This window comes from Trachemys scripta, chromosome 3, assembly GCF_013100865.1.
Source record: "Trachemys scripta elegans isolate TJP31775 chromosome 3, CAS_Tse_1.0, whole genome shotgun sequence".
In the NCBI taxonomy this organism is placed as follows: domain Eukaryota; kingdom Metazoa; phylum Chordata; order Testudines; family Emydidae; genus Trachemys; species Trachemys scripta.
The window spans coordinates 69,830,918-69,858,531 of NC_048300.1; the positions used below are offsets into that span (position 1 = coordinate 69,830,918).

General features: G+C 43.9%; 1 protein-coding gene across 1 annotated transcript; it reads left to right on the top strand.

Annotated features, from left to right (window-relative positions):
- The first annotated feature begins 384 nt into the window (after positions 1-384).
- OPN3 (opsin 3) lies at positions 385-27,356 on the top strand. Its single transcript, XM_034765029.1, has 4 exons — positions 385-775; positions 17,733-18,052; positions 20,093-20,344; positions 25,133-27,356. The coding sequence occupies exons 1-4, from the start codon at positions 424-426 to the stop codon at positions 25,394-25,396; spliced, it is 1,188 nt and encodes a 395-aa protein (XP_034620920.1). The 5' UTR covers positions 385-423; the 3' UTR covers positions 25,397-27,356.
- Positions 27,357-27,614: the final 258 nt, after the last annotated feature.

Genomic DNA, 27,614 nt, shown 5'->3' on the forward strand with positions numbered 1-27,614 from the left:
AGTAGCTTTAAAACCCCGCTCAGAAGGCCAGATTTTGCCGCGTGTTTGAACGGGGAGCTGGGTCTGGGCGGCAGCGCCGGGGGGGGTTCATGCGCTGCCAGCGGTGCCTAGCCCTGCTCGCACTGTGCGTGCCTACAGCTAAGGGAGCCCCGCAAACACCGCCCCGCAGCCCGCACTCCCCAGTCTGACCCCGCAGCGCACGGGGCTCGGCGCTGGCTAGGGGGCCACTAGGGACCGGCCTGGGGGCGGGGGGAGGTGGCAGCTCCTCCTCTCGCTCTCATTGGTGCCTGCAGCAGCGGCAGCAGCCGGCGGTGGGATGAGGAGTCGACAGGGAACTGCTGCTGCTGCTGCTGGACCCGGGGCCGCGCTGGGCGTGGGCAGCCTCCGCATGTGAGCGGGGAGCCGGCGGCCAGCCCCGGAGCCATGTACTCCGGGAACAGCAGCAGCGCCAGCAGCAGCCTGGCGCCCGGCCCGGGGCAGCAGGAGCAGCGGGAGGACCTGCCCCTCTTCAGCCCCAGCACCTACGAGCTCCTGGCGCTGCTCATCGCCACCATCGGCATCCTGGGCTTGTGCAACAACCTGCTGGTGCTGGTGCTGTACTACCGCTTCCAGCGGCTGCGCACCCCCACCAACCTCTTCCTGCTCAACATCAGCCTCAGCGACCTGCTGGTCTCGCTCTGCGGGGGGACCCTCACCTTCGTGTCCTGCCTCCGCAGCCGCTGGGTCTGGGACGCGCCCGGCTGCGTCTGGGACGGGTTCAGCAACAGCCTCTTCGGTAAGGGGGAGGGGAGGAGACCGCACGCCCCCAGCTCCCCCATCACCGCCTCCCCCCCACATTCCCCATCCACCTCACCGCCCTCCGCCCTCCACTAACACTCCCGTCACCCCATTCCCCACCTCACCCCCACTCATTCCCCACCCCTCGCCCCTATTCCCCACCCCCATTCTCCACCTGACCCACTTCACCCCACTTCCATTCCCCACAAGCCTGCTACCATCCACCTACCTACAATCATCTTTTTCCTCATTTCATTTCCTAACTCAAACCTCCACCCACACCACTTGATCTCCTTCCACCATCATCCTCCCCATCTCAATCCCCTTACCACCTACTTCTACGACATGCTCTACCTTATCTCCACCCCACCATCTCCAGCTCCCCCATCTGCATAACCTTGTCTCTATACCACACCCAGGGACCATCTCAAACTAGCATCAATGTATTTTCCCCACATCACTACTGACCTTATGCCATTTTATCTCTCCACTACCGTATCCCACCAATTTCATCCTCTTATTGATACTAGTCCCTTTTTCCTCCAGCACCTTTCCCCCGTATTAAGTATCAATAATGTCCAGAAAGGCAGTTTTAGTGTGAAGTCCTGGCCAAAAAGATGGTTTCCATGAAAAGGGAATAGGGGAAAACCTGCAGTCTCTGCTTACTGTGCTTTTAGTATGTCAGATGCTAATGCTTGAAAGTAGAAAGTTTGTTTCCTGAAGTGATTATAACATTTACCAAAAGCAAGCTCAAAGACTGGGACCTTCTGCATGGAAATTTACTTGTTTAGGGTAGTTATTATAGCCTATACCCCTTTTTGGTAACTTTTATTATCAGAAAGAAAACTCTTGACAATTAATCAGGAAAGCTATAAAGGAATCAGAGAAATGTGCCTCAACATCCCCTCCCTGCTGCCAGAAGGGTCTAAGCAAGCTGTTTAGAAAATATAGAAACATCTTCAAAGAAAGGCCTTGACTTATTTGAACATTGTGTGTCATCACTCCTAATTTGTAAGGAAAAACAAAACCTTACAGAGAAGGGAAAATTATAACTTTAATGACACACTGGAGGCATCTGTGACCATCCAGACATCCGAGAAATCTGAATAGCATGGGGGCCACATCACAATATCAGGAAATTTAGAAGTCAGCTAGGTCTTTGTCTAGGAAGTTATCCAAAACATGGAACATCCAAAACATGTTTTTTCCACTCTCTTTATTAATTCTGAACACACACCAGTATTCTTGATTTGTCTGATTTATTAAAAAAATAGCATTAGTAACAGAAGAGTAATTTTTGATGCTGCTCTTATCTTGAATGTTCACTTCACCCACATGAGAAACAAGTATTATTATGAAGTACGATTTTTTGTAGTGATAAGTGTTTCTGTAATTAGTATTTACATTTTTTAAAAAGACAAAGTAAAATATGAAAGATGTTAAGTAATTTTTAGAGACAGTTTATGGAAGTCTGATAAAACACAGGATGTATTCTATCAGTGCAAGCTGCTGGAAAGAAGACAGAGTTTTTCTTTGGTGATTTAATAATGTTGTAAAAAGATACAGCAATTACTGTAAACAATCATAGAAGTAGTTAGAAAGCCAATAACCATATTTCAAATTCTTATCAGAAATTCTTTGACACACTTATAAAATACAGAGATATAGGTAGGTGTGTGCACAAAAAAATATGCATCTGCTCTACAGTCTACCTCCAATAAGCAACCCCTTTATAAGATTTCCAAACTTCCCAATATTATTTTATTTTATCTTCAGCTAGAGTTCACCTTTAGTAGACAACCCATTTGGTGGTGGATTAGCTGATCACTTATGACTGATTTCACTAATGCTATTAACAGTGGAAATGCTTGTGCAATGGAGGGATGTTGTGGGTGCAAGATGCAATTAGACTGCAAACTCACTAGAATAGGAACTGTTTACCGGTACTTGTTTTGTATGGTGCTAGGCACATTCTCAGGGTCTTAAAAGTAAACCCAGTGCTTGCCATGATAGGACAGAACCCTACTAGCATAATGTTATCTACATCAGTCAGGTATTTCAAACACTTAAAAAAACCCCTATGCATCTGCCAGTGTTTGTTTTGCATGTGACCTCATCCAGAGAGTTTACCATTACATTTACTTAAGCAATTTAAAAATTCCATTCAATTTACCATCCTTTTTCTCACATATTGCACTGACTTCCAATGGCTACAACTTTTTACATTTTTTGTATTTAAATACATTTCCAAAATATAAAATACACTGTAGAGATCGATGTGAAAAAGCTATAATCAGATCATCATCTTCAAAAAACACCACACATTAAAACCATAAGTATACATTGCCAGGATAAATGCACTATTATCTATAGTTGAAATCATTTTCATTTCCTTTCTGGAAGTGTTAATGGCTTGTCTTTTTTAATATATCCATTCAATTATGACTGCTAAATTTTCTGTGCTTTAAAAATACAAAAACAACACACACACACCATTCACACAAATACAACCACACGCCCACATAGAGTTGTTCCAGAAATTAAGAAATACTTTTAAGGCTGCATCTAGAAGCTGGGCCAGTGTTTACACCACAGAATCACTGATGCACATAATTACTTGCCCCTAGAATTTTCTTCCTCCTTGAATTGCCTATTGCATTGCCTGATGGAATCTGATATTTTAATGCATTTTGTTCAATTTCCACATAAAAACAAAATCATTTAACTATATGTATATATAAATAAAACCTGACTGACTATCTTAATCTGAAGGTACTCTAAATTACAGCTAATCTGAATTTTGCACATACTATTATCTCCCCCCGCCCCATAACTGTAGAAAGAAGACTGTATAATCTAGACACACATGAAAAAGAACAGAATAGCCAGGCTGTATGTTTACAAATACCTGCCACTTTAAAAACAGGTGCATTCCAGACTACCAAAATTATTGAATAGGAAGAGTTTCACTTACACATTGCATGTTAGTGACTTCTAAAGTGGAATTCTGACTTTGTCATGTCCACCATGGCATCTGTCTAAATGTGAATTTAGTGCTCAAAAAGAAGTTGAAAATTGACAGTTCTAAATTTTCTGAAGTTCATGTCCTTTTGTAAATAGACCAGGTGCAGCCTTGCACATTCCATTCTCTCACTATGCCATGGCATAGTGGCCTAACAGAGTCATTTCTAGAGTGAACAGGTAGTTCAATCATCACAGATATTGAATTCTTGGCCTCGCAAGTACCAATTAGTTTTTGTGTTGTTGACACCTGTCCACTGAGAACTTGACTCATTTCACACTGACTGACGAAAAGACATTTAGCTGTGATCACTATTGTTTGTGCTCACATCTTAAATATAGACCTAGGCATTCCTCCCTGGCAGAATAGAGGCTTATTGCATTATCTTATCCCCTACAAAGGCCAGGTTTCAACTATAGTGATCTCATTATATCCTCTAGAAGAATTTACTACCATCACAAAACCACCACACAAACTTAGGGCTGACCTACAAATAGGATATTATAGTTAAGCATTTGGGATTGAGTTATATTAACCAAGCAGACTGCAGAACATCAGCCCACTCTATCTATGCCTGCTCTGTGGCTTTCTACTAAGACATAGTTACATATAAATCCTCTTTTCTCATTCTTCACCTCTTGTGCTCACAGATTTTCCCATTGTAAACTTGAACGGTCTTCAGTTGAAAGGCCCACATTCTAGGGTGGAGACAATCTTAGATATCAGAGTTATATTCTTCACTTATTTCTTCACACACCACTTTTGCACAAGTCAGCTAAGTACTATAGGCTAAGATTTTCAAAAGTGATGAGTGATTTTTGGATGCCAATTTAAGCCATTTTAAGACAGTGGGTCTGATTTTCTGAAAGTGGGTTCATGACCGTTTCTGAAAACCAGATCCTTTTAAGGATGGGCATCCAAAATCACTAGTTTTCAGTCTTATTTTAAACGAAGTTGTTTTTACAAAACTGCTATTGGTTATACTGTACTTTGAAGATAGATATCAAAATGCTTCTGTGTTCAACTAGAGCATATCAGTAGTACATGATAGCTATGGCATGTACAAAAAAGACATTGAGACAGCATCTGCATTTTGTATGGCATATTCTAGTTTACCATGTAATTTCTGAGAGGTTATTTCACAAATATAAGGATACTTATTTCTGTTGGGATTTTGGACAGTGCACTTTTAAAAGTTCCTGTTTAAAAGAGCCTCTCTTTTTGAGAACTGTTTTGACAGATTGCAGGTATCTTAGCTCCAAAACTTAGTCTTTGTCAGCAAACTCCTCATTCTAAGGTTTTTCAGTCAGGGGAAAAGTAACAGGGCTTGGAACTCAACTCCAGTGAAAGTTGAGTGACTCAGGGTTCAATCTGATCCAGGGATATACAGAGCGATTTCTTATGCATTTCCTGCAGTACTCTACTTTTGCATTAATTTTGGTTCATTAGCTGACAAGACCATGTAGCAGTGGCTACTCCCCAGGCAGTAATAGGTTGCTCGGGGCCTGCTGTTCACTCTACCAGGCTCTCAGTCTGCTATTATCTTTGGAACCAGGAAGGGTGGTTATTGGTTTGGAAAATAAAGGGATTTATTTTCCAAACTGGAAGTACTTTGTGTGATAGACGCCCAAAATCTTAAATCATCCGCAATGTAGGACTAACTTTGTTCTTGTTTCATGAATAATAATTCATTCCTGATTAGTTTTTTTCTGAGCAGATCTCTCAGATCTGAAGTCCGATGAAACTTATCTGTATATGTATTCACAATGGGGACTATGAAAAGAGTGGGCATTTACACCATTACTGTGCCACCATCTGCAGGATTCCCTATACTTAGGGTGGGAAATAATATGGTAAATTGAATTACTACTCTTGAATTTTTAAGTGACTTTTACATTAGCTTTCCCAGATTGTAGCCCCCATCTAGTCCATTCAATTGTGTGGAGCCACAGTGGTTCCAATATGATGGGAAGAGATAGGTACTCCAATTAATAGGTGTATTTCAATATATAAGGAGGTCTCCATTCTGATGGCTTTGTAGAAGCTCTGTACTTGTCCTGGTGAGCTCCTCTGCCTATGAGAATATGAACCTCCTTCCCCTCCTCCCAACCTATGAGAGCCAATTTGGTAGCAGCTGGCATCTTAATTATGTTTAGTAACAAGAGCTATATTGCTGAATCTATCTGGAAGATTTCCTGTCTAGCATACATTTATCTATCCACGTGCTAGAGAGGATACCTGATAGCTAAAACACAAACCTTTTTAAACAGACTCAGTTCCCATTAACTAAAGCAGGAATTTTGCCTAAGGACCACAGAATCAGAGAATTAAACCATTAGATGTGCATCTGGTAGCTTGTCATGAATCTAAAAAATCTATAGCTAGTAGTGACCATCCGCAGACAAATTTGCAACTGCATATCAGGCTGTTTTGAATCCCAATGTATGCCATAGGGCCATGCTTTATTATCAGGCATAGGATTAGTCCTGTACACGTGATAATATTTCCTGAGGTTTCAGAAAAATGCCTGATTGACTCCAAGGAGCATATTGTTCTCTTGCTACATACACAATTTCAGCTAACACTGATGAGGGTTATTCCACCTATCAAAAATACTATTTTCATAAACGTTTGCAAATACATTGAAATTTGTCTTAAGCAAGCTGTCAAAAGAATGCTGAATTGGTTGCATACAGAAATGATCTTAAGAAAGGTATTTCTGAGGCAAGGGTGTTAACTTGCACAGATTTCACTGTCTCATACTCCTAGTGATTTTAGGAAGTTCATGTAATCAGTTTGTAGGAACAGTACTCTAATTATACTGCTCTACAGCCAAAATGCTTCTGAAATAAATGTAGTCAAACTTTACTAATTCTGGGTCACTGAGAACGAAAATGATGCTTAAAATTGTTGATTGGCTCTAGTTTTCAAGATATACTATTGGGTCAGTATATACGACCCTTGACTTGGGAATGGCGGAGGATAAGTGAGTTATAAAGGGAAGGGATCTCAATTTAAACCAGAAATGACTCAAATACATCTTTGACTGGATCTATGAATAAATCTATGACTGGGTTTGGACAGTACTTGCTTTTTAGGCAAAACAATGAATGATGCAATCTGAAGCTGGTATTGCATCATACATGATATGAATTGCATCATGTTATTCCTAGAAGTCATGGATGATGCAATCATAATGAAGCTTACATCACTCTGCTGAACAAATTGCCCTATATCAGCTCTAGAAATCATACAGTGTCGTGCTCTCTTATTTGTCAGTGTTTGATTTTGCAAAGGGACACATTTCTGTTTAGCCAAAGTGAGCAGAGATGCCTCGTACTTGTGTGAACAGTGCAGATAACTTCTGCTATGTTTGTGGTGAAGTGACTTTTGCATCCCAAAAGCGCAGTATAACCACTATGGTTAAGAAAACCTATCACCTTTATTTTGGCTGCAAAATTGGAGATCAGGACAAGAGGTGGGCCCCACCCATATGCTGCAACACTTGTGCAACAAATCTTCGCCAGAAGTTGAACAGGAAAAGGAGATCTATGCCTTTTGCAGTGCCAATGATTTGGAGAGAGCCAACAGATCATACCAGCAATTGTTACTTCTGCATGGTGCCTCCAGTTGGGAAAGGTGTGTCAAAGAAGAAAAAGTGGACTGTGCATTATCCAAACATTCCATCATCTATACGCCCAGTACCGCACGGAGAAGGACTGCCGGTTCCTGATGCCCCAGAATAATTCTCACTTGAGTCAGATGAGGAAGAGGAACAGGATGAAACTTCTGGTCCTGAACCATCAATGTCACAGGACCCACATTTTCTCCCATCCTCCTCCTCTGAACCACACCTCATAACACAAGGTGAACTGAATGACCTTGTCAGGGATTTGGAACTACCCAAGAGTAAGGCAGAGCTGTTGGGCTCCAGACTACGCGGTGGAATCTCCTGGCAGGTGATGTTAGGGTTTCCATGTTCGTGACCGTCAAAAGGATCTTGTCCCATTCTTCTTCATGATTCATAGATTCATAGATTATAGGACTGGAAGGGACCTCGAGAGGTCATCGAATCCAGTCCCCTGCCCGCATGGCAGGACCAAATACTGTCTAGACCATCCCTGATAGACATTTATCTAACCTACTCTTAAATGTCTCCAGAGACGGAGATTCCACAACCTCCCTAGGCAATTTGTTCCAGTGTTTAACCACCCTGACAGTTAGGAACTTTTTCCTAATGTCCAACCTAGACCTCCCTTGCTGCAGTTTAAAACCATTGTTTCTGGCTCTATCCTTAGAGGCTAAGGTGAACAAGTTCTCTCCCTCCTCCTTATGACACCCTTTTAGATACCTGAAAACTGCTATCATGTCCCCTCTCAGTCTTCTCTTTTCCAAACTAAACAAACCCAATTCTTTCAGCCTTCCTTCATAGGTCATGTTCTCAAGAAGGTGATCTTGCAGCCTGCAACAACATCGATGGTATGATGGCAGCCCTCAACATCGTTCACGATCCAGATGAGTGGAGACTGTTCATTGATTCACCGAAGACTAGTCTTGTGTTTTACTGCGTAATGGCAATGTTTTGCCATCAATTCCAGTTGGTCATGCAGTCCATATGAAGGAAATTTATGACAACATGAAACAATTTTTGAGGTGCATAAACTATGACCAACATCAGTGGCAGCTTTGTGGCGATTTGAAGGTTGTTGCTCTCTTCCTCTCTTGGAGGAAAAGTGTTCAGCATCCACCACTTGTTGAATCAAGGAAGATTTTGTTACCACCCTGTAGTAGGGTTGCGCCGGGGCTCTACCCTCCAAGACGGAGGGGTGCCACACCGGCTCACTAAAGCACAGACAGTCCAAGCTCTGGTCCCTTTACGCAGGGGCTGAGTGGCCCACAGTTCAGGAGCTCAGGCCCTTAGGCAGGGGCTGAGCGCTAATTACCAGTTTAAGCAGGCCCAGGCCCTGGATCAGGGCGGGGCACAAACAGTCACAGCTCAGGCCCTCCGGTGCAGGGGCTGAGCAGACGAGCAGTTAAGGAGCCCAGGCCCTGGGTCGGGGCGGGGCACAAACAGTCACAGCTCAGGCCCTTGGATGCAGGAGCTGAGCAAACAAGCAGTTAAGGAGCTCAGGCCCCCTGGTGCAGGGGCTGAGCAGACAAGCAGTTAAGGTAAGCCCAGGCTCCTACACCTGAGCGTTGGGTGAAGGGGAAGCCTGCCACCCGTGCGGGATGGCAGGGGGGAACGCAGGCCCACCCACTCCATTGCGTTCCAGCCCGGGGCCCTAGCAGCAGTTACTGCCGCTGCTGGTCAGTGGGGTATCCTGACCGAAACACACTGACATTGGCTCACAGACTTCTGCAGCCTGACCGGGGTCAGCTACCCCCGGGCTACTTCCATGTTCCCCCTCGGGGCCTACCTCGTTGGCGATGCCGGGTTCGGGCCAGTCCAGCAGCATCGGTTCCTCGGGTGCGGGGCTTGGGGGCCGGTCCAGCAGCTCTCCCCCAGGGTAGCTGGCACGGGGCAGGCTTGACTCCTCCTCGGGGCAGCTGGTCCGGGGCACGCTTGGCCAGTCCTCCTCGGGGTAACGGGTCCGGGGCAGGCTGGGCCAGTCCTCCTCGGGGTACCTGGCGAGAGGTAGGCTTGACCGGCGCGGGGGGTTAGCAGGCGGCTCGCGGCCTGCAGCTGTCTCCCAAGCGGGAGCTTGGCCCGGGACGTCTGCTCTCTCTGGCAGTCTGGGCCTCACTGAGCTCTGCTGGCGGGCTTTTATACTTCCGGGCCGGGGCCGTGACCTTGGAGGGGCGGGCCCCGGACCCGGTGGCTCCGCCCACGCTGGGGTTGGAGGAAGCTCGGCCCTGTCAGAGACGGAGCGGTGCCACACCGGCTCACTACACACCCTTACACATCAAGCTGGGTCTGATGAAGAACTTTGTCAAGGCCATTGACAAAACACAAGCAGCTTTCAAGTACCTCCGTGGAAAATTTCCAAGGTTAAGTGAAGCTAAGATAAAGGAAGGTGTCTTTGTTGGTCCTCAGACTCGTGAACTTCTTCGAGATGATGCATTTGACCAAGGAAGGAAGGCATGGCAAGGAAAAGACGGCATGGAAAGCCTTCCAGTTAGTGGCAATAAATTTTCTCGGAAACAACAAGGCAGACAACTACAGGTTGTTGGTGGAAAACCTCCTCAAGGCATACAAAAGCCTTGGTTGCAACATGTCACTAAAGATACATTTTTTGCACTCTCATCTAGATTTTTTTCCACCGAACTGCAGAGCAGTGAGCAACAAGCACGGCGAAGATTTCACCAGGACATTGCAACAATGGAGAAACGCTATCAGGGCAAATGGAGCCCATCAATGCTTGCAGACTATTGCTGGACAGTGATAAGAGATGCTCCATTTAATGAATACAAGAGACAAACCAAGAAGCTCCGAGTAGACACTGAATAGGACTAAACTATGTACATAATAGTTTTTTGCCTTTTGTTTCATAATAAATTTTATTTATATAACCCTTTTGCTGATTTTTAAAGTGTTACATAAACAGAATAGGTGAAATATCATGCAAAGCAACCATAAACACATGAAAAGACCTAGGTTTACAATTTATGAATATAACTCTACTATATACACAATATACATAGACATAAAATGTAAAAACTTAAATATCTTAGAAACAGTAGCCAATCAGTTGTTTTAATTGTCATATTTGAATTCAGCACATCAAAATCCATAATAAATAGCACATTTTATCTCTGAAGCAGACGACTTCTCAAAAATTGTAGACCAGTGTTATGAATGGAAAGCCATGTCCTTCCTAACAGCATGCTATTTTTCTTGTAAAGATATATATTGGAACATATTTTAAACGTCCAGCTCTTAATAGCAATTTGACTGAAAATATTCTCCCCACACTGTTGGAGAGATCATAGTGTATGCAATAGCTAAATTATGGCTCATTAGCTTCACAGATAATTGGATTCCTGAGCTGTAGCAGATACAAATGACATTCCTTGAAAACTGAAATCTGTTCTAAGTAGACCAGTTTGTTAAAGGTGAACTGCCAAGTAAATATTACAAGTTAGGGCTTTATGGTCTCCTACACTAGTGTGAGGAGAAAAACTAGAAAGTTTTCCCAGCCATTTTATAGCCTCTTCTCTCTTGGGGAATACCTTGGCCCTGGTCTACACTATGGGGTTAGGTCGAATTTAGCCGTGTTAGGTCGATTTAAAAATGATCACATCCACACAACCAACCCCGTTCTGTCGAACTAAAGGGCTCTTAAAATTGACTTCTGTACTCCTCCCTGGCAAGGGGAGTAGCACTAAAATCGACCTTGCTGGGTCGAATTTGGGGTAGTATGGACACAAATTGATGATATTGGCCTCCGGGAGCTATCCCAGAGTGCTCCAATGTGACCGCTCTGGACAGCACTTTCAACTCCGATGCACTAGCCAGGTACACAGGAAAAGCCCCGGGAACTTTTGAATTTCATTTCCTGTTTGGTCAGCCTGGTGAGCTCAGCTGCACTCAGCAGCACAGGTGACCATGCAGTCCCAGAATCAAAAACAAGCTCCAGCATGGACTGAAAGGGAGACACTGGATCTGATTGCTGTATGGGGAGAAGAATTTGTGCAAGCCAAACTACGATCCAAAAGAAGAAATGCAAATATATTTGCCAAGATCTCACAGGACATGTTGGACAGAGGCTACACCAGGGACACACAGCACTGCTGGGTGAAAGTTATGGAGCTCAGGCCAGCCTACCAAAAGACAAAGGAGGCAAACAGTCACTCCGGGTCAGAGCCCCACACATGCCACTTCTATGACCAGCTCATGGCATTCTAGGTGGGGACCCTACCACTATCCCACCACTGTCCATGGACACCTGCAAGGGGGGCGTCTCACGCAAGAGGGAGGAGGATTTTGTGGATGAGGAAGAGGAGGAGGAGAATGAGCAACAGGCAAGTGGTGAATCCATTCTCCCTGTCAGCCAGGAACTTTTCATCAACCTGGAGCCAATACCTTCCCAAGGCGGGATCCCCGACCCTGAGGCCAGAGAAGGCATCTCTGGTGAGTGCACATTTGTAACTACAGTACAAGGTTTACAAGCAATAGTGTTCATGGTCACCTGGTTGAAATAGGGGAATTTTTGTAAGGGAACAATAAAAGGACCCCGTTCATGCTGGGCTGTTTGCTTTTGGCTAAAAGGGATCATTCCGGAGAATAGCCACGCAACAGGGGGCGGGAGGAAGGGATCATCCCAGAGAATAGCCACGCGGTGGGGTGGGGGTAGGTGTGTGCTGCACATCTACCCGAATACTGCAGCCCCTCCTTTTAAATATGAAACCCAATCTATTGTTTGCTCTGGGAAAGGGGGGCGCTGGAGTTTGAAAACATTCCCTTATGTTATGAAGGCATAAGAAGCCAACCCAATTTTACTCTCCCTTTTTATCTCCCCCCAGGTGCAAATGTTTCTACGCTCCCCCTATCATCTCCGTCTCTGCGGTTATCGCAGATTAGAAGGCAGAAAAAACACACTTGCGATGACATGTTTTCTGAGCTGATGCAGTCCTCCCGCACTAATAAGGCACAGCTCAATGCATGGAGGCATTCAGTGGCAGAGGCCAGGAAAGAATTGAGTGAGTGTGAAAAGCGGAGGCAGGACGCGATGCTGAGGCTAATGGGGTAGGAAATGGACATGCAGAGGCATTTGTTGGGGGAGCAAACTGACATGATGAAGCGTGTGTTGGAGCTGCAGGAAAAAAAACAAGAGCACAGACCCCCACAGCATCAACTGTATAACCGCCAACCCTCCTCCCCAAATTCCATAGCCTCCTCACCCAGACACCCAAGAACGTGGGGTGGGGGAGGCTCTGGGCACCCAGCCACTCTACTCCAGAGGATGGCCCAAGCAACAGAAGGCTGTCGTGCAAGCAGTTTGATTTGTAGTGTGGCTACAATAAACCATGTGGCCTTGTCCTTCCCTCCTCCCCCACCCCACCAGGGCTCCCTTATCTGTTATCTAATTATTTTTTTTGTAATTATTAAAGAAAGAATGCATGGTTTCAAAACAATAGCTACTTTATTTCGAAGGTGGGAGGGTGGTTGGCTTACAGGGAATTAAAATCAACAAAAGGGTCGGGTTTGCATCAAGGAGAAACAAACACAACTGTCATACCGAAGCCTGGCCAGTCATGGAAATTGGTTTTCAAAGCCTCTCTGATGCGCAGTGCACCTAGCTGTGCGCTTCTAATCACCCTGGTGTCTTGTTGCTCATAATCGTATGCCAGGCGATTTTCCTCAACCTTCCACCCTGCCATAAACGTCTCCCCCTTACTCTCACAGATATTATGGAGCACACAGCAAGCAGCAATAACAATGGGAATGTTGGTTGCACTGAGGTCTGACCTCATCAGCAAACAGCGCCAGCGAACTTTTAAATGTCCAAAGGCACATTCTACCATCATTCTGCACTTGCTCAGCCTATAGTTGAACTGCTCCTTACTACTGTCCAGACTGCCTGTGTAAGGCTTCATGAGCCATGGGAGCAAGGAATAGGCTGGGTCCCCAAGGATAACTATTGGCATTTCAACATCCCCAACAGTAATTTTCTGGTATGGGAAGTAAGTCCCTTCTTGCAGCTGCTCGAACAGCCCGGAGTTCCTAAAGATGCGAGCGTCATGCACCTTTCCCGGCCATCCTATGTTGATGTCGGTGAAACGTCCCTTGTGATCCACCAGTACTAGCAGCACCATTGAGAAGTACCCCTTCCGGTTTACATACTCGTTGGCAAGGTGGTCCAGTGCCAAGACAGGGATATGCCTTCCGTGTATTGCCCCACCACAGTTCGGGAACCCCATTGGAGCACTGAGAAGAGCACGACAACGACACGAGGTAACATTTTCAAAAACACCTATGTGACTTAGTGGTCCAAGGCTCCTAAGTGCCTCATTCATTTCTGAAAATGGGACTTAGGCTCCAAAGTAGAGCTGAATGAATAATTGATTTTTTCTGTTCAGTGGCTGAACCAAAAAATAAAATAAAATAAAAATGGTTCATTTGAACTTAAGCTGAATTTTTTTGCTCGGTTAATTTTTTCCAATCAACAAAATGAAAAAAAAAAATTTCCCAGGTCAAACAAAACTTTTTGAATGTTAATTTGAAACATTTCATTTCAAAACAAAACAGATTCAAAACAAAACAAACTGGTTCTGTGTGCAAATGTTGATTTGAAACATTCTGACATTTCTGAAATGTTTGTTTTTTCAGCCAAAAATATTTGCCAAATTCAACCCAAATTTCCATGCTCTGAAAAATGATTTTTTTAGCAAATTTACTATTTGCCAAATTTTTGTTGCCCGGATCTACTCCTCAATCACTTAGGTGACTTTGAAAACTTTACTCAAAGCCTCTTCTAGAATTACTTAATAATCTAAAATGCAGAAAGTTGCAGCAGGTATTTCAACATTTTCTGGGGAAGGCACTTAAAAAACAGCATCCCCCCATCATTTTTGTTTGTTTTGATAGTGGCTTCTCCATCCTCATCAAAACTAAATGCCAGACTTCACAGAAATGGGAGTACGGATCACCAGGGTCAAGCTATACATGGGCGATCAGATTATTCCATGTTTCCCTGCACCTTGTGTCGTCACTTACAGCACAGAAAAGTGAGTGCCAATAGTTACCATGCTGATTTGATAATCTTTAAATTGACACCCATGTTGGGCTGGTGTGAGTAGCTGCACAATGTACAAGCAGTGAAGAATCTGGCACCCATGGTTTCATTTGGCTGGCTCTGGTCCTGCTTGGGGATGTAAATTGTGTGTATCCCTGTAGTGGGGTGGTTACCCTGCTCCAGCCCTGAAGGGGTTAAAGCAGCGGCGTATTATCGCCTAGGCCAACAAGGCCTAGGCCTAGGGCGGCAAATTTGAGCACCCATGGAGAAGCACCCCTCCCTGCCCCACCTTCCCTGCTCCAGCTCACCTCTGCCTCCACTTCTGCGTCCTATTTCTCTCTCCTCCCTCCCACTGCTTGTGCTGCAAAACAGCTGTTTTGTGGGGCAGGAAGGGAAGGGGGAGGAGGGGGAACATGGCCCGCTGGGGGAAGAGGCGGGGCTGGGGCAGGGGTTGGAATAGGGGCAGAGAAAGGGTGGAGTCAAGGCAAGGCCAGGGGCGGGCGGCAATTATTTCAGGGCCTAGGGACGACAAAATCATTAATCCACCACTGGGTTAAAGGCTAGGCTGATTGGGCAAACAGCCACAGCTGGCCCTATAAAAAGGGCTGTGAGGCAGCAGCTCAGATAGACTCTCTCTGGTGGTGGAGAGAGAAGGACTTGGCTGCCTGGGAGGTGAGCTGGGTGCCTGAGGTAGAGTAGGGCTGGGGAAAGGCAAAGGACCGGGGGAGCTCCAGCCTAGCAATTCCCCAGGCTGCAGGCCTGGCTAAAGGCCCAAAGCAGGTACTGGGGTTGCAGAGGTGCAGCCCAGGGTTAGGAAAGGCAGCAGGTCTAAACCCCCCTTGCCGATGAGGAGTAGTTTATAGACTGCAGTCTGCCCCAGTGAGCGGGGGCTAGACGATGACTGGCAGTCGCCACTGAGGCAAGGTGGGGATAGAGGGTTGGGGGTTCTCCTGGGAGGGGATACCAAGAAACTGCAGGGGTATTGCAGAGGGCAGACCACGAGGGAAGAGGCACCGGGGTCTGGGAGGGACATGGGGGGCCTGCGGCAAGTGGGGCATCAGCCGGCAGAGTGCGCTCCGGAGCTGGAGAGCTAATTCCCAAGACAACCTGCAGGAGGTGCCGTCCCGGTGAGTCGTCGCTTCGCTACAGTCCGCTATGCCTTCTTGGTGCTGTGTCCTATCAGCAGAAGATGAGGCTGTGACAGATATGACGAACACAGGCATAACTTGAAGCTATTGTATCCACTCTATAAATGTTATCTGTATCTTAGCGACAGGGCTTATAGGCTGCTGGTTGGGAAGGGTTACAAAGCTCAACCCAGCAACTAAAATCCATATGATATTAGCATACAATCCCTTTCTAATTCCTGATAAGCTCTTTTGAAGCCCATGCTCTTCAGTGTAATTTGTTCCTGATCCCAAATTAAGTACGCTGCCCTGAAGAACCTGTCATTAAAGAGCTTTCTTCCTAGTTGTCCAGAGAACCTTCTGTATCTTCCAGTATCACTTCGCTCCCCTGCTCTCATAAAAGCTACTCTTCTTGCAAAGAAGAAGAAGAAACAAATTGTGCAGGATTCAGGGTCAAGGCCACATACCCGGTTTTCTACGTGCTAGACATGACTGTCTAGTCCCAGCTACCATCTTCATTTTCTTCATGATGAGTTTGCAGATACCAGCATAGAAAGGAAGTGCTCATACTAAAAGAGAGCTACCTTGTTTCACGTCAAAGAGAGCTACAGAGTATCTGGTGCTTTCTTCTTCCCACCATGCTTTAAACAGTTCATGTTCATGAACCTCTTGTTACTTCTAAGGGAGGTATTCTACTACCACCACCTGCATTGATTGTGCACCTTTCTTACAGAGATCTTAAAACAACATCTTACTAACATTTATTAAGCCCCCCAGTGCTTCTGTGAGGTAACCAATTATACATATTTTACTGATGGATACTTTAACACAGGATACACAAAGGCAGAGACAACAAATTACATCTACCTTCAAACATGCTTATTTGCTCCTCTAAAATTAATTTTTATATAGTGCCTACTGAGACTACTGTTAACATGTGTTATATTTGTCATCCTTAAGGCATCCCAAAGTGAAAAAAGCTTCAGTTGTCTATGATTGACTTTGAAGATTTTCTTCAGGGCACAATGAATGTTCCCATTTCAGGGAATAAGACCTACATGTTCAACAGTCTCACAGCAAAATAAAAGCATGATTTTGATAAATATAAATCTCCATGCAGAAATCAAACATTTTATGTGCATGACAAAATATCCATTCTTCCTATTAAAAAGGACATATGCAAATTCTATTAGAGAGATTTGCATCCAACCCATGCTGAGTGCTATGAAATAAATACATTTGTGTTTAGGCTTTGTTGTTAAGAGAAGAGACACTCTTGATAAATCAGCAGTGGTAGCACAGGGCTTCGGTTGACTGAAGTTTTCACTATGTTAACAAAATAGACACTGATCATTAATTTCCACAACTCATGTAGATTCAAATCCTGCAGTCCTAATTCAGGCAAAACTCCCATTGAAGAGAATGAGTCACAATAAAAAGTGCTGGTAGGATGTACTGTTCAGTACTGACCTTAATCTAAGGCTCCTGTCATGCTGTATTCATTAGAAGTGTGGGCTTGAAATGTGCCAGCACTTCAAAAGAAAAATATGGTATTGAAACTCCCACTGTAGCTTCTGTGACAGTTCAGCTGTCAAAAGTTGGAATTCTACTAATTCATGTTGTTTGGGAGATTTAATTGTGCCTTTCAGAACATTCAAATGTTTTAATTGCTTTTAAATTTAGTCTTCGCTCTGAATTTCCTGGGTTTCTAATAGGTGCTGTGGTTTATGACAGCATTCTTTTACAATGTTTTACCCTTAAATGTACCTGCAGCATTAACCCCTGCTTAACCAAGCTGTATTTAGGACTATACAGATTAACCTGGACCCTTCTTCCTCTTCCATATGCCACACATAGGCTGTGAAGTTCAAAAGTTGCACAGCAATCAGATTCTGAGACCCTTACTCGCTTTGAATAGTCCCTATGAAATTGGTGGAATTATTTGTGGAGGGAGGTGCCCTCAATAGGCTTAAAGATGTCAGAATTGGACCCATAACGTGTAATTTTGCAATGTCTGATTAGAGATGGTAAGCTTCCCCTGCTGACAGACTACTAGTGGGGTGACAATATGTTCATGACTCTCTACTTATTGATAACAATTTGCTTTCTTTCCTTTATTTCTCCTTACAGGAATTGTTTCCATCATGACCCTCACCGTTCTTGCCTACGAGCGCTACATTCGAGTCGTTCATGCAAAAGTGATTGATTTCTCTTGGTCCTGGAGGGCCATCACCTACATCTGGTTGTACTCGTTAGCTTGGACAGGAGCGCCCCTTCTAGGCTGGAACAGATATACACTGGAGATACATGGACTGGGTTGTTCAGTGGACTGGCAGTCAAAAAACCCCCGTGATGCCTCCTTTGTGCTCTTTTTCTTTCTTGGTTGCCTAGTGGCACCTGTGGGGATCATGGCCTATTGCTATGGCCATATTCTATATACAATAAGAATGGTGAGTTGAAACAAGCAAGCAGCATATGCAATGAATAATTTCAATGAAAAGGTAAAGGAGTAATTGGTCTTGGAGATGTACATAGTCCAAGGTTTTATTGATAAGATATCCTAATCCCTTTGGCAACTTTGACAATTTCAGCCTAGAGTACAGTGCTCCTTATCTCATGTAGTATCTTTACTTTCCATTAGTGTGCCTCATTTTTTCCTGTTCCCTTTCATGAAAAGCAGAATCTCATTTTGAATGCTATTAGAAAAATTACCTAGAGATAAAAAAGATAATACTTCTGAGATGGGAGGGGAGTGTGAGATAAAAAAAGTCTCATGAGACTCTAAAAATAATCCTACAATACAAATTTGATAAAGCAATAACATAAAATATTAATGCTAGCATTGATTGGAACAATAGGAATTTCCCTTTGACGACTTATTGTTCAGTAATCTAGAGACCTGGGGTAGGTATGCATTGTTTTTATATCCAGTGCATCCCTTTTACTTTGTGAGCCATCAGTCTTTTGAGGCAATAGCCCAAACACCTCTTTTTGTAAAACACAGTTACTATCAGGGATGTTTGTTAAGATAATATTCTACATCTAGGTCATCAGTTCTAATTCAGTCCAAATCTGCAGTAATTAGAAATTGTTATTGTTTGAGTTTGGTAGTCTCAGTCCAGTTTACAGTGGACCAGCATCTATATCAAACAACTATAATTGATAGTAATTAGGGAGATACGAGTGTTACACACGTACTTCTCTCCTGAAAGTCACTCAGCTAATGCTGAGAGCTGAAGTGGCATAGAGAATGAACTATCATCTCCCCTCAAGAAGTGGTGCCACCATGTTAGGATTATAAATCAATTGGCAGGGCAGCATGGAGAATCTTGTGCAGTAGAACCTCCGTTACAGACACCTCGGGAATGGAGGTTGTCCATAACGGAAATGTTCTGTAATTCTGAACAAGAGGTTACGGATTTCAACCACGGGGAAGGGAGATGTTGCGGCTGCAACTGCAGGGGAGGGGGGGAAAGGGAGTCAGGGCTTCTGATCCTTGGGGTGCCAGGGTTCCCAACAGAGGGCTCAGGGCTTCTGCCCCATGGGAGTACTAGGGCACAGGGCTTTAGACCTGGGGGGTGTAGAGGCTTGAGGGTCTCCATGGCTCCATTCCCAGCTTCAGCAGGTGCGGGGGCTCTAGTTATGGGGCAAGCACTGGGGCTGAAACTGGCACCCCCCTCATAACTAAAGCCCGGAGCCCTGGTGCCCCACGTGGGGCTGAAGCCAACAATGGAGCTGCAGGACTGAAGTGCTGAGCCCTGGAGTCCCCAGCAGGGCTGAAGCCGGGAGTGGAGCCATGAGGCTGAAGCCCTGAGCCCGAGTGCTCCCCCTGGTCTAAAGCCGAGTCATGGTGCTCCTGAGGTCAGAAGCCCAGAGTCACCCCTGCCCAGAGCCTGGGATTCCTCTCCCCTCCTTCCATGGGTGCAGTCCCAACCCCCCTTGACTGAAGCCCAGAACCCCAGGGCTAAAGCCCAGAGGCAATACAGTATTTGCTGGAGTGGGGTTGTCTGTGCTGCTGCCTGATTGATTACTTCCAGTTCCACAAGGTGTCCTGTTGACTGGTAAGTCTGTAACTCTGGTGTTCATATCTTTGAGGTTCTACTGTACTGGCAATTCTCATATTCATACAAAATTTGAGAAAAAAAAATCAGCCAGAGACTAGAAACTTTCTATGTTAATGGATGGGTGCATGTTAGTTTCCCTAAAATACTTTCATTTGAATGAAGAAAAGGTAATCTGAGGTCATTTGTATGTCATTCATTTTCCTGTATCTCCACAAAATATATCTGCACCTTATTTACTACACATCCTAAATGAGCAGGAAACACACCTGTTCAGTTGCAAGAGAACTAGAGTGTCTTGAAATGGGATTAATAGTCTCTGCTCCTAAAAAACTATAGGCTAGGGAATTGAGAATTAACAAAAACTAAAAAATTAAAAAGATATTTGTTGCATTTGTTTTCAGCCTTTTCCCTTTTTCCCCCCTGCAGCTTCGCTGTGTTGAAGATTTTCAGACCATTCAAGTGATCAAACTCCTAAGATATGAAAAGAAAGTGGCTAAAATGTGTTTTTTAATGATCTCCACATTCCTTATCTGTTGGATGCCTTATGCAGTGGTCTCCCTTTTAGTAGCTTCTGGCTATGGCAACCTTGTAACTCCAACAGTGGCTATTATCCCATCTTTCTTTGCCAAATCAAGCACTGCATATAATCCAGTCATCTACATCTTCATGAGCAGAAAGGTAGGTTAATCACAAATTTACGTACCTGAGCAGTCAAAGGAAGCATATGGCACAGCGGTGAGGATTATACTGGATGTGAAGTCCAGTTTTCAAACTTGAACACTTAATTTAAGGGCAGTTAATCACGCTCATTAGCAAAAGGGTCAGAAATTGGCACTGAGGTGTCCAAATACCCACCCAAGCACACAAATATGGAATTATTACACCACATCTTCCCCATGGCAACACTGGCAAACAGAGTGAAAACCAGACTCTTCCATTCCTCTGTTATTTGCTGCTGCTTCTATCCCAAATATGGAAACAGATATCCAAACTTTAGGTGTCCAAGTTTGAAAGTGTTTAGCCCAATATGTCCTTTAAAGCAGATCAGACTGGAAATGTATCCAAACTGCACCCTTATTGCACCCAGAACTTTGGTGATTCAGAGGAAGTTCAACCCAGATCAGAAGCATCCCAGAACTACACCACATCTTTAATTTAGAACTGCTATAGCAATCTAGGATTTTAGCATCCTCTGCTTTACTGTCAAGCAGAGGGATAGTCGTGTTAGTCTGGATCTGTAAAAGCAGTAAAGAGTCCTGTGGGACCTTATAAACTAACAGACGTATTGGAGCATGAGCTTTCGTGGGTGAACACCCACTTCATTGGAAGCATGTAGTGGAAATTTCCACTACATGCATCCGACGAAGTTGGCATTCACCCACGAACAGGGCCGGTGCTACCATGTAGGCAAACTAGGCGGTTGCCTGGGGCACCAAGATTTGGGGGCGCCAAAAAGCAGTGCCCCCAATTTTTTTTTTAAACAGCGTTCCTACGCCCCCTCCCCAAGTCACGATCGCCGCTCCACTTCTCCCGCCTCCCAGGCTTGTGGCACCAATCAGCTGTTTGGCACCACAAGCCTGTGAAGGGAGGAGAATTAGAGCGGGGGCGGCGTGCTCGGGGAGGAGACGGAGCAGAGGTGAGCTGGGGTGAGGAGCTCCCCGGAGGGGGGTGCCTCAGGGTAGGGGGGCGGAGGAGCTGCCGCAGGGCTGGGGGGGGAGGGGCGCAAGGTGGAAGTTTCGCCTAGGGCACGAAACTTCCTTGCACCAGCCCTGCCCACGAAAGCTCATGCTCCAATATGTCTGTTAGTCTATAAAGGTGCCACAGGACTTTTCTGCTTTACTGTTACAGTTTAGCAGGTTGCTGCAGTGCTCAGGTTAGGGTGTGTGAGAGACTCTAGATTGGATTAGAGAAATAACAATAATACTTAACTCTTGTATAACACTTCATCAATCAAGGAATCAAAGCACTTTACAAAGGAGGTCAGTATCGTTATCCCACTTTACAGATGGAGAAACTGAGGCACAGAGAGATGTGATTTGCCCAAGGACACCCAGGAAGCCAGTGGCAGAACCAGGAATAAAACCCATGTTTCCTGAGCCTTAGTCCAGTGTTCTATCCCCTCGAACATGGTGTCTTGGGTTTACTATGAATTTAAATAAGACTTCTGCAGTGAAATCCAAGAGATATGGATGCTTTAAAACAAAAAACCTCACAAACCACATATATTTGACTATGGAAAGTTTTACACAAAGTACTGATGTGACACACTCCTGAATTAATACTTCTATATGAAAAAATAAAGTATTATTGTAACCAAAGGTATATCCATTAATATATTAAGATAAGGATGTTCCCTAGAGCTGACTGGAAAAAACAGATTTTTGGCTTAAACATTTCTAGATTTTAAAATTTTGTCTTATCACACATTGGTGCAAAGAGTCAAAATTTTGAATTTTGTTAATGAAGTTTATTCCAGAAGTTTCAAGAGGAAACTTGAAGAAATCAAGAGGTTTTGTTAAAAAAAAAAAATTCATTTTGACTTCAACCTTTATTTTTTTACAAATAAAATACAATATTTCTAAATTAAAAGTAATTTCAGAATGAAAAATCAAAACATTCTGTTCTGAAAATGTTGAAACAGAATGTTTTGACATGTTTAAAATATTCCATTTTCAATTATTTTCAAAATGAACATTTTGTCAAAAGTGACATGTTCCTGTGGAACGTTTGCTTTGCCAGTTTGGTATTTTTCCAATGGAAGGATGTTCAGTCAGAATAATTTGTGAATCTTAGTGAATTGCATTTTGGAGCAATTGAAACAGGGGAACAAAAGAGAAAACACTTGCTTTGTATGAGAAAATGGAGATTTAATTTTATAGGCTTCTTTCCTAGTCTCTCTTCTGAGCATTAGGCTACTTCACTAGTGGCAATAGTCAACTTATCTGAATAAGCTTCTACAGGACAAAAGGGAATGGAAATTTACACCTGTGAGGAAGCTAGGCATCTATGAAAAATCACTTGCATCATAATAAAACTAAACACCACTATGAAGCAAAGCATCATTTGGAAATAGCCTGCACATTGCAGTCCATCTAAACATCCTTCCTGGTTTACTTTAAGCAGAGTTTCAATACAACAGAGTTCTCTATATACACAAAGTAGCATAATATGACAAAGAAAAGAGAAATATGAATATTTTCTGTCAGGGCCGGCGCTTCCACTAGCCGACCCTTGGCGACCGCCTTGGGTGGCAGGATTTGGGGGGGCTGCATTTTGCCATCCTTGGCGGCAATTCGGCGGCGGGGGTCCTTCCGCTCCGCATCTTTGGTGCGCTTCTGTGGCGGGTCCTTCACTCGCTCCGGGACCCGCCGCCGAAGCGCCCCAAAGACACGGAACGGAAGGACCCAAGCCGCCGAATGCTCTGAGGAGGAGCGCTGCCGCCTAGGACGGCAAAAACCCTGGCGCCGCTCCTGTTTTCTGTATGGCCTTCCCTGACTTTTGGTTATCTTTTAGAGATGAAGTTTTCCAGGATCTCCCACTTGGGCTTTACAGTCATATACTTAAAGAATATTTGGAACTAAGTAATTTTGATGTAGCGGCTCTGACTCAATCCCCAGATCACAAACTGATTCCCAGTACAATACAATAGCAACCACATAAACCACTGAAGCTCACGGGGACCCATCAACTGAGTGAGATTCTGTAGGGTTGATATCTGTACATGAGCTTAATTCATCCCAGACATAATGCCTAGAGCTGGTGGGAAGTTTTCTGACAAAACGTAACTAAGTTTAATTGGAAAATGCCAATTTGCTAGCTCAAAATGTTTGGTAGACTATTGCCTGTGCTTTGGCAAAAGTTTGGTCTAATCTGCATGTTTCCGTTGGAGACCTGCTGGGGTTGCAGCGTGAGCAGCTCCATAGCAGAGAGCCTGGCTGGAGTCATGTTTCCAGGTACTGTTAGGCTCGCTCGCCCCACTCCGCAGCCGATGGCTTCCCAGCCCCTGAATTGGGGCTGGGTCTCCAGGAGCTGTCAGCAGAGCCCTAGGGATCATTGGAAGCAGGCTGTCTACCAGGCAGTATTCCCCAGGGACACAAAGATGGGGAAAATGATCGCAGAGGGTAACCCCTAAAAATGCTGAGGGGTCGGCCACCAAGGACTCTCCCACCCAAGTCCTGAAATTGAAGCGGGGGTGCTGGGACTTTTTCAGAGCATGGTTTTTGTGGGAATGCCCAACCACAATTCCAGGGATTTCTTTAGATCCCCTCAAGATATTGCCAAATTAATTTGTTGTGTTAAACTGATGAGTTCTCAGGGATCAAGTTCACTTTGAGTTTTTCAGGTTTGTGAAGATTTGGAAGTACTATACACGTTTTTATGGTGAAAGTAAAACCATATTTGCTGCATTTAACACAGTTCTACTCTTAGAAGCCTTAAAATTTTATCTAATTAGGAGAGTTGCCACAGAGTATCTTGCACTACATATCTGTAAAGTAAGATAGCATGTATCATAAGTGAGTGTGGTTAAAATGGGACAGACGAGTGCAGATCACATCCCAGATCTAACTACATTAATGTAGGGAAGCATTTATAGTTTTCCTTTCCACTACTATTTTTACTCAAAGGGAAAATTAGTTAGTTCATTGTTGCCAACCATTGGGATGTTATTGCAAGTCCATAAAATTTGGTGTTTAATAAAGTTCCAGTTTCTGGAGCCATGCAAATCACAGGAGAAACTCAGATTTTTTTTTTTTTAAATGGTTGTAGGGTAAAAACTTAGCATTATGAACTCTAGAGGCTCTAAAATCTTGATTAAGCCAAACTCATGATTTTTTGGGGTGCCTGACTGAAGATTTTTGAATATTTGAAGTTGGCAATATTGAGTTAATGAAAAAAATATTAGAACTATTCTACAGCAACATATGCTTATATGCACAGTAACCAACCCCACCATAGGGTGGCTCTGGGAGTGCTGTGGTACACCACCTCGGTAGTGTTCTCTGTAGAAAAGAGCTTAGAGGCAAGCATTGCAGGCTGCCTTGCCCCCTCTCCCTAGCCAGCTCCTAGGCTATTGTGCCTGGCCTACTGCTCATACTTGCATGCAGCCTCTCCAGTTAGCTCCCAGTCTCTCCTAAACCCAGCTCCCTGTTACCTCCTTTTCCTGTTCTCTAAGGATTATGGAGCCCTCTACTGGCAACATATTTAACTGAGTAACAGTGATCTCAACCGGCTAGTTGGTCCCCTCCAGCTCATTTGAATGTGTGGGGTGCATAAGGAGGAAAGGTACCCAGTAATGAGCCAGTAAGTTCATTGCACTACTCCTGGTCATTCGAAACCAGTTGACAACTACAGAAACCAGTATAACAATTCACTGAGAACTACTTGATACACTTGTCATCACTGGATGCATTGTGAAAGTGAGAGCTTTGAAAGGTGTAATTTGAGTCTAATTTTTCCTCTTTGCAGTTTCGACGATGCCTTTTGCAGCTCTTGTGCTTTCGCCTGCTAAGATTCCAGAGGACCGTGAAAGAAATACCAGTGTTAGGAAATGAAAAGCCAATAAGACCAATAGTTATGTCCCAGAAAGCTGGGGACAGGCCAAAGAAGAAAGTGACTTTTAGCTCTTCCTCAATCATTTTTATCATCACTGGTGATGACACCCAGCAAATGGACAACAGCAGCAAACACAATGGCACGAAAGTAAATGTGATCCAAGTAAAGCCACTATAGGGATTAAGCTACAACGTGTGTCAGAACCTGACTGGACTTTAGCCAATTAAACTGTTTGGTCATCTTCTTTGATGATAGTGTAATGAAGAAAGCACTGTCCTTCAGCTGCAAAATACTGAAGCAATTCAGTGGGTGAAACTCTGAACAATTTAATCATGGTAACCGTATAGAAATCTTTACATTTGTACCCAACATGTTGCTGGACTCTGAATTTTTTTAAAACATGATTAATCAGCATTCCTTGCACCATAGACTTACCTGGAAAATGCAGGGAGTTTCAGAAGTAGGACTTGGGTTTGCTGACTAGAATCTGATCTTGACAAAAAAAAAAAAAAAAAGTTGACTTTCAAATTGCCCCCTCTACAGTCAGACACAGTACAAAGCCGGTAGAAAGTTGCCCCCTTTGTTTAGTCAAAGTTGTCCTGTTGTTGTTTTGGTGCTACTCATTAGGTGCCCTTAACCACTTTGAGAGGTGTTCCGGAGAAATAAAAATATATATTTTTAGAAAAAGGAAATAAAGGGACTGGTGAAGAGATGACAAAAAGGAGAGTATCAGAAATTTTACACACCACTACATCCTGCTTTAGTTTAAAAAACCCAACCAAACAAAAAACAAATAGAGGAAAATATAGATTAGCAGGGACTGAAAACCAAACCAAACTCATACACACATTTATCATTACATGGAACAGAGGCCCTGACTACTTTTTGAAAATTAAATCTGCTGTGATATTTTTGTGAGTGTAGCAGGTGTCAACCCAGCTGCTTCTGCTTAAATTTCAGATCTGAGTAATAACTTTTCCTTCTTAAAATACACTCAGCAGAACAGTTACAGAAGTTACTCTGTACTTACCTTCGTAAAAAAGTCATGGGAATTATTGCTGGCAAAAAATAGTTGCAGAGCTGCACTCCAGAGGTAGCTGCATTTCAGCAGTAGACAAGTAATTCCTATGTTTGTTGGGCTAGAATCAACACATGGGACTTGAGTCTCCGCTCCACTACATTAGTTTTACAACAGTGAACTGTATATAAATCAATGGAATTTCACTGATGTGTAATGGAATAGAGAATCAGGCCCATAGACTCCCTGGGTGGGTGTTGTTTTAGGCCACCCCTTCAGCACTTACTGCTGATGGGGCAATATGGAGCCCCAAGTATAACTTGCAGCTGCTCCACTCTGATGGAAACTGGAGGAAAAGCAGACAGTGGGGCAAAGGGACCAGGCTGTACACCTGTCTGCACTAACAAGAGTTGATCTGGCCTGAAAGAATTAAGCTCTCAAAAAAATTAATAGGGACCAGAAACAAAAGTTCTCAGTGGGAGCCTGATCCCTGGAGATACTGACTGAACTCAACTCACATTAAAGTGACTAACCCAGTCCCCTCCCTTTCCTCTTTCAAGAAGGTAGTGACAGGTGGTACTAGCTTTGAGCAGTCCTTGAACTCCTCAGACACAAGACAGATTTTTTTTCTTGCACCTATGCAGGGGTGGAGTGGCATGAAGTACCTTGTACACACACCCCTCTAATGCATCTGCACTGGTAATCTGACTCTATATGCAATGTTTTAAATACACACACAAGAGTATATAAGCAGTAGTTCATCTGGGAAAGAACACAGGTGAAACACTTGTCTACTTCCCTCCCCAAATAGGCATTGATTTGAGCTGTTTCATGAATTCAGATACATTTCCTTAATGTAGGTTATCAGTTTCCATGTCCAGGACCCCTTTTTCCCCCCACCAATGATCACTACCTATGCACATTTGTTTTTGCCAAAAGAGAAAGAAATGCACCAGAAATCCATATAAATTACCATCCTTTCACAGAATAGTATACGTTTGATATTTTAGCATTTTATGTATTTTGAGCCTTTTATGAAAGATTAAATTTACCTTATTTATAGTAAATTAAATTATGGTCAAGTATTTTCTCCTTTTGAGAAGAAAATGGCTCTTAGTACCACCTACTGGACAAATCTAGAGTTTCTGAGGAACTGACAACAATAGCATTTTGCTTTTTGCCCTATTGAAATTGCACAGAAAGCTACTGATTTATTTTATAAGGAACTCTCATAAAATCAACCTTCTTCAGAGAGATCCTGTCATGGATTTTAACCCCCAGTTCACATGGGTAAGGAGTTACCATGAAATTAAAAATAAATGAACTACTAGATTTAAAAATAAAAAAATTTTCCCCTGCAGTATTTGCAACCCCAAA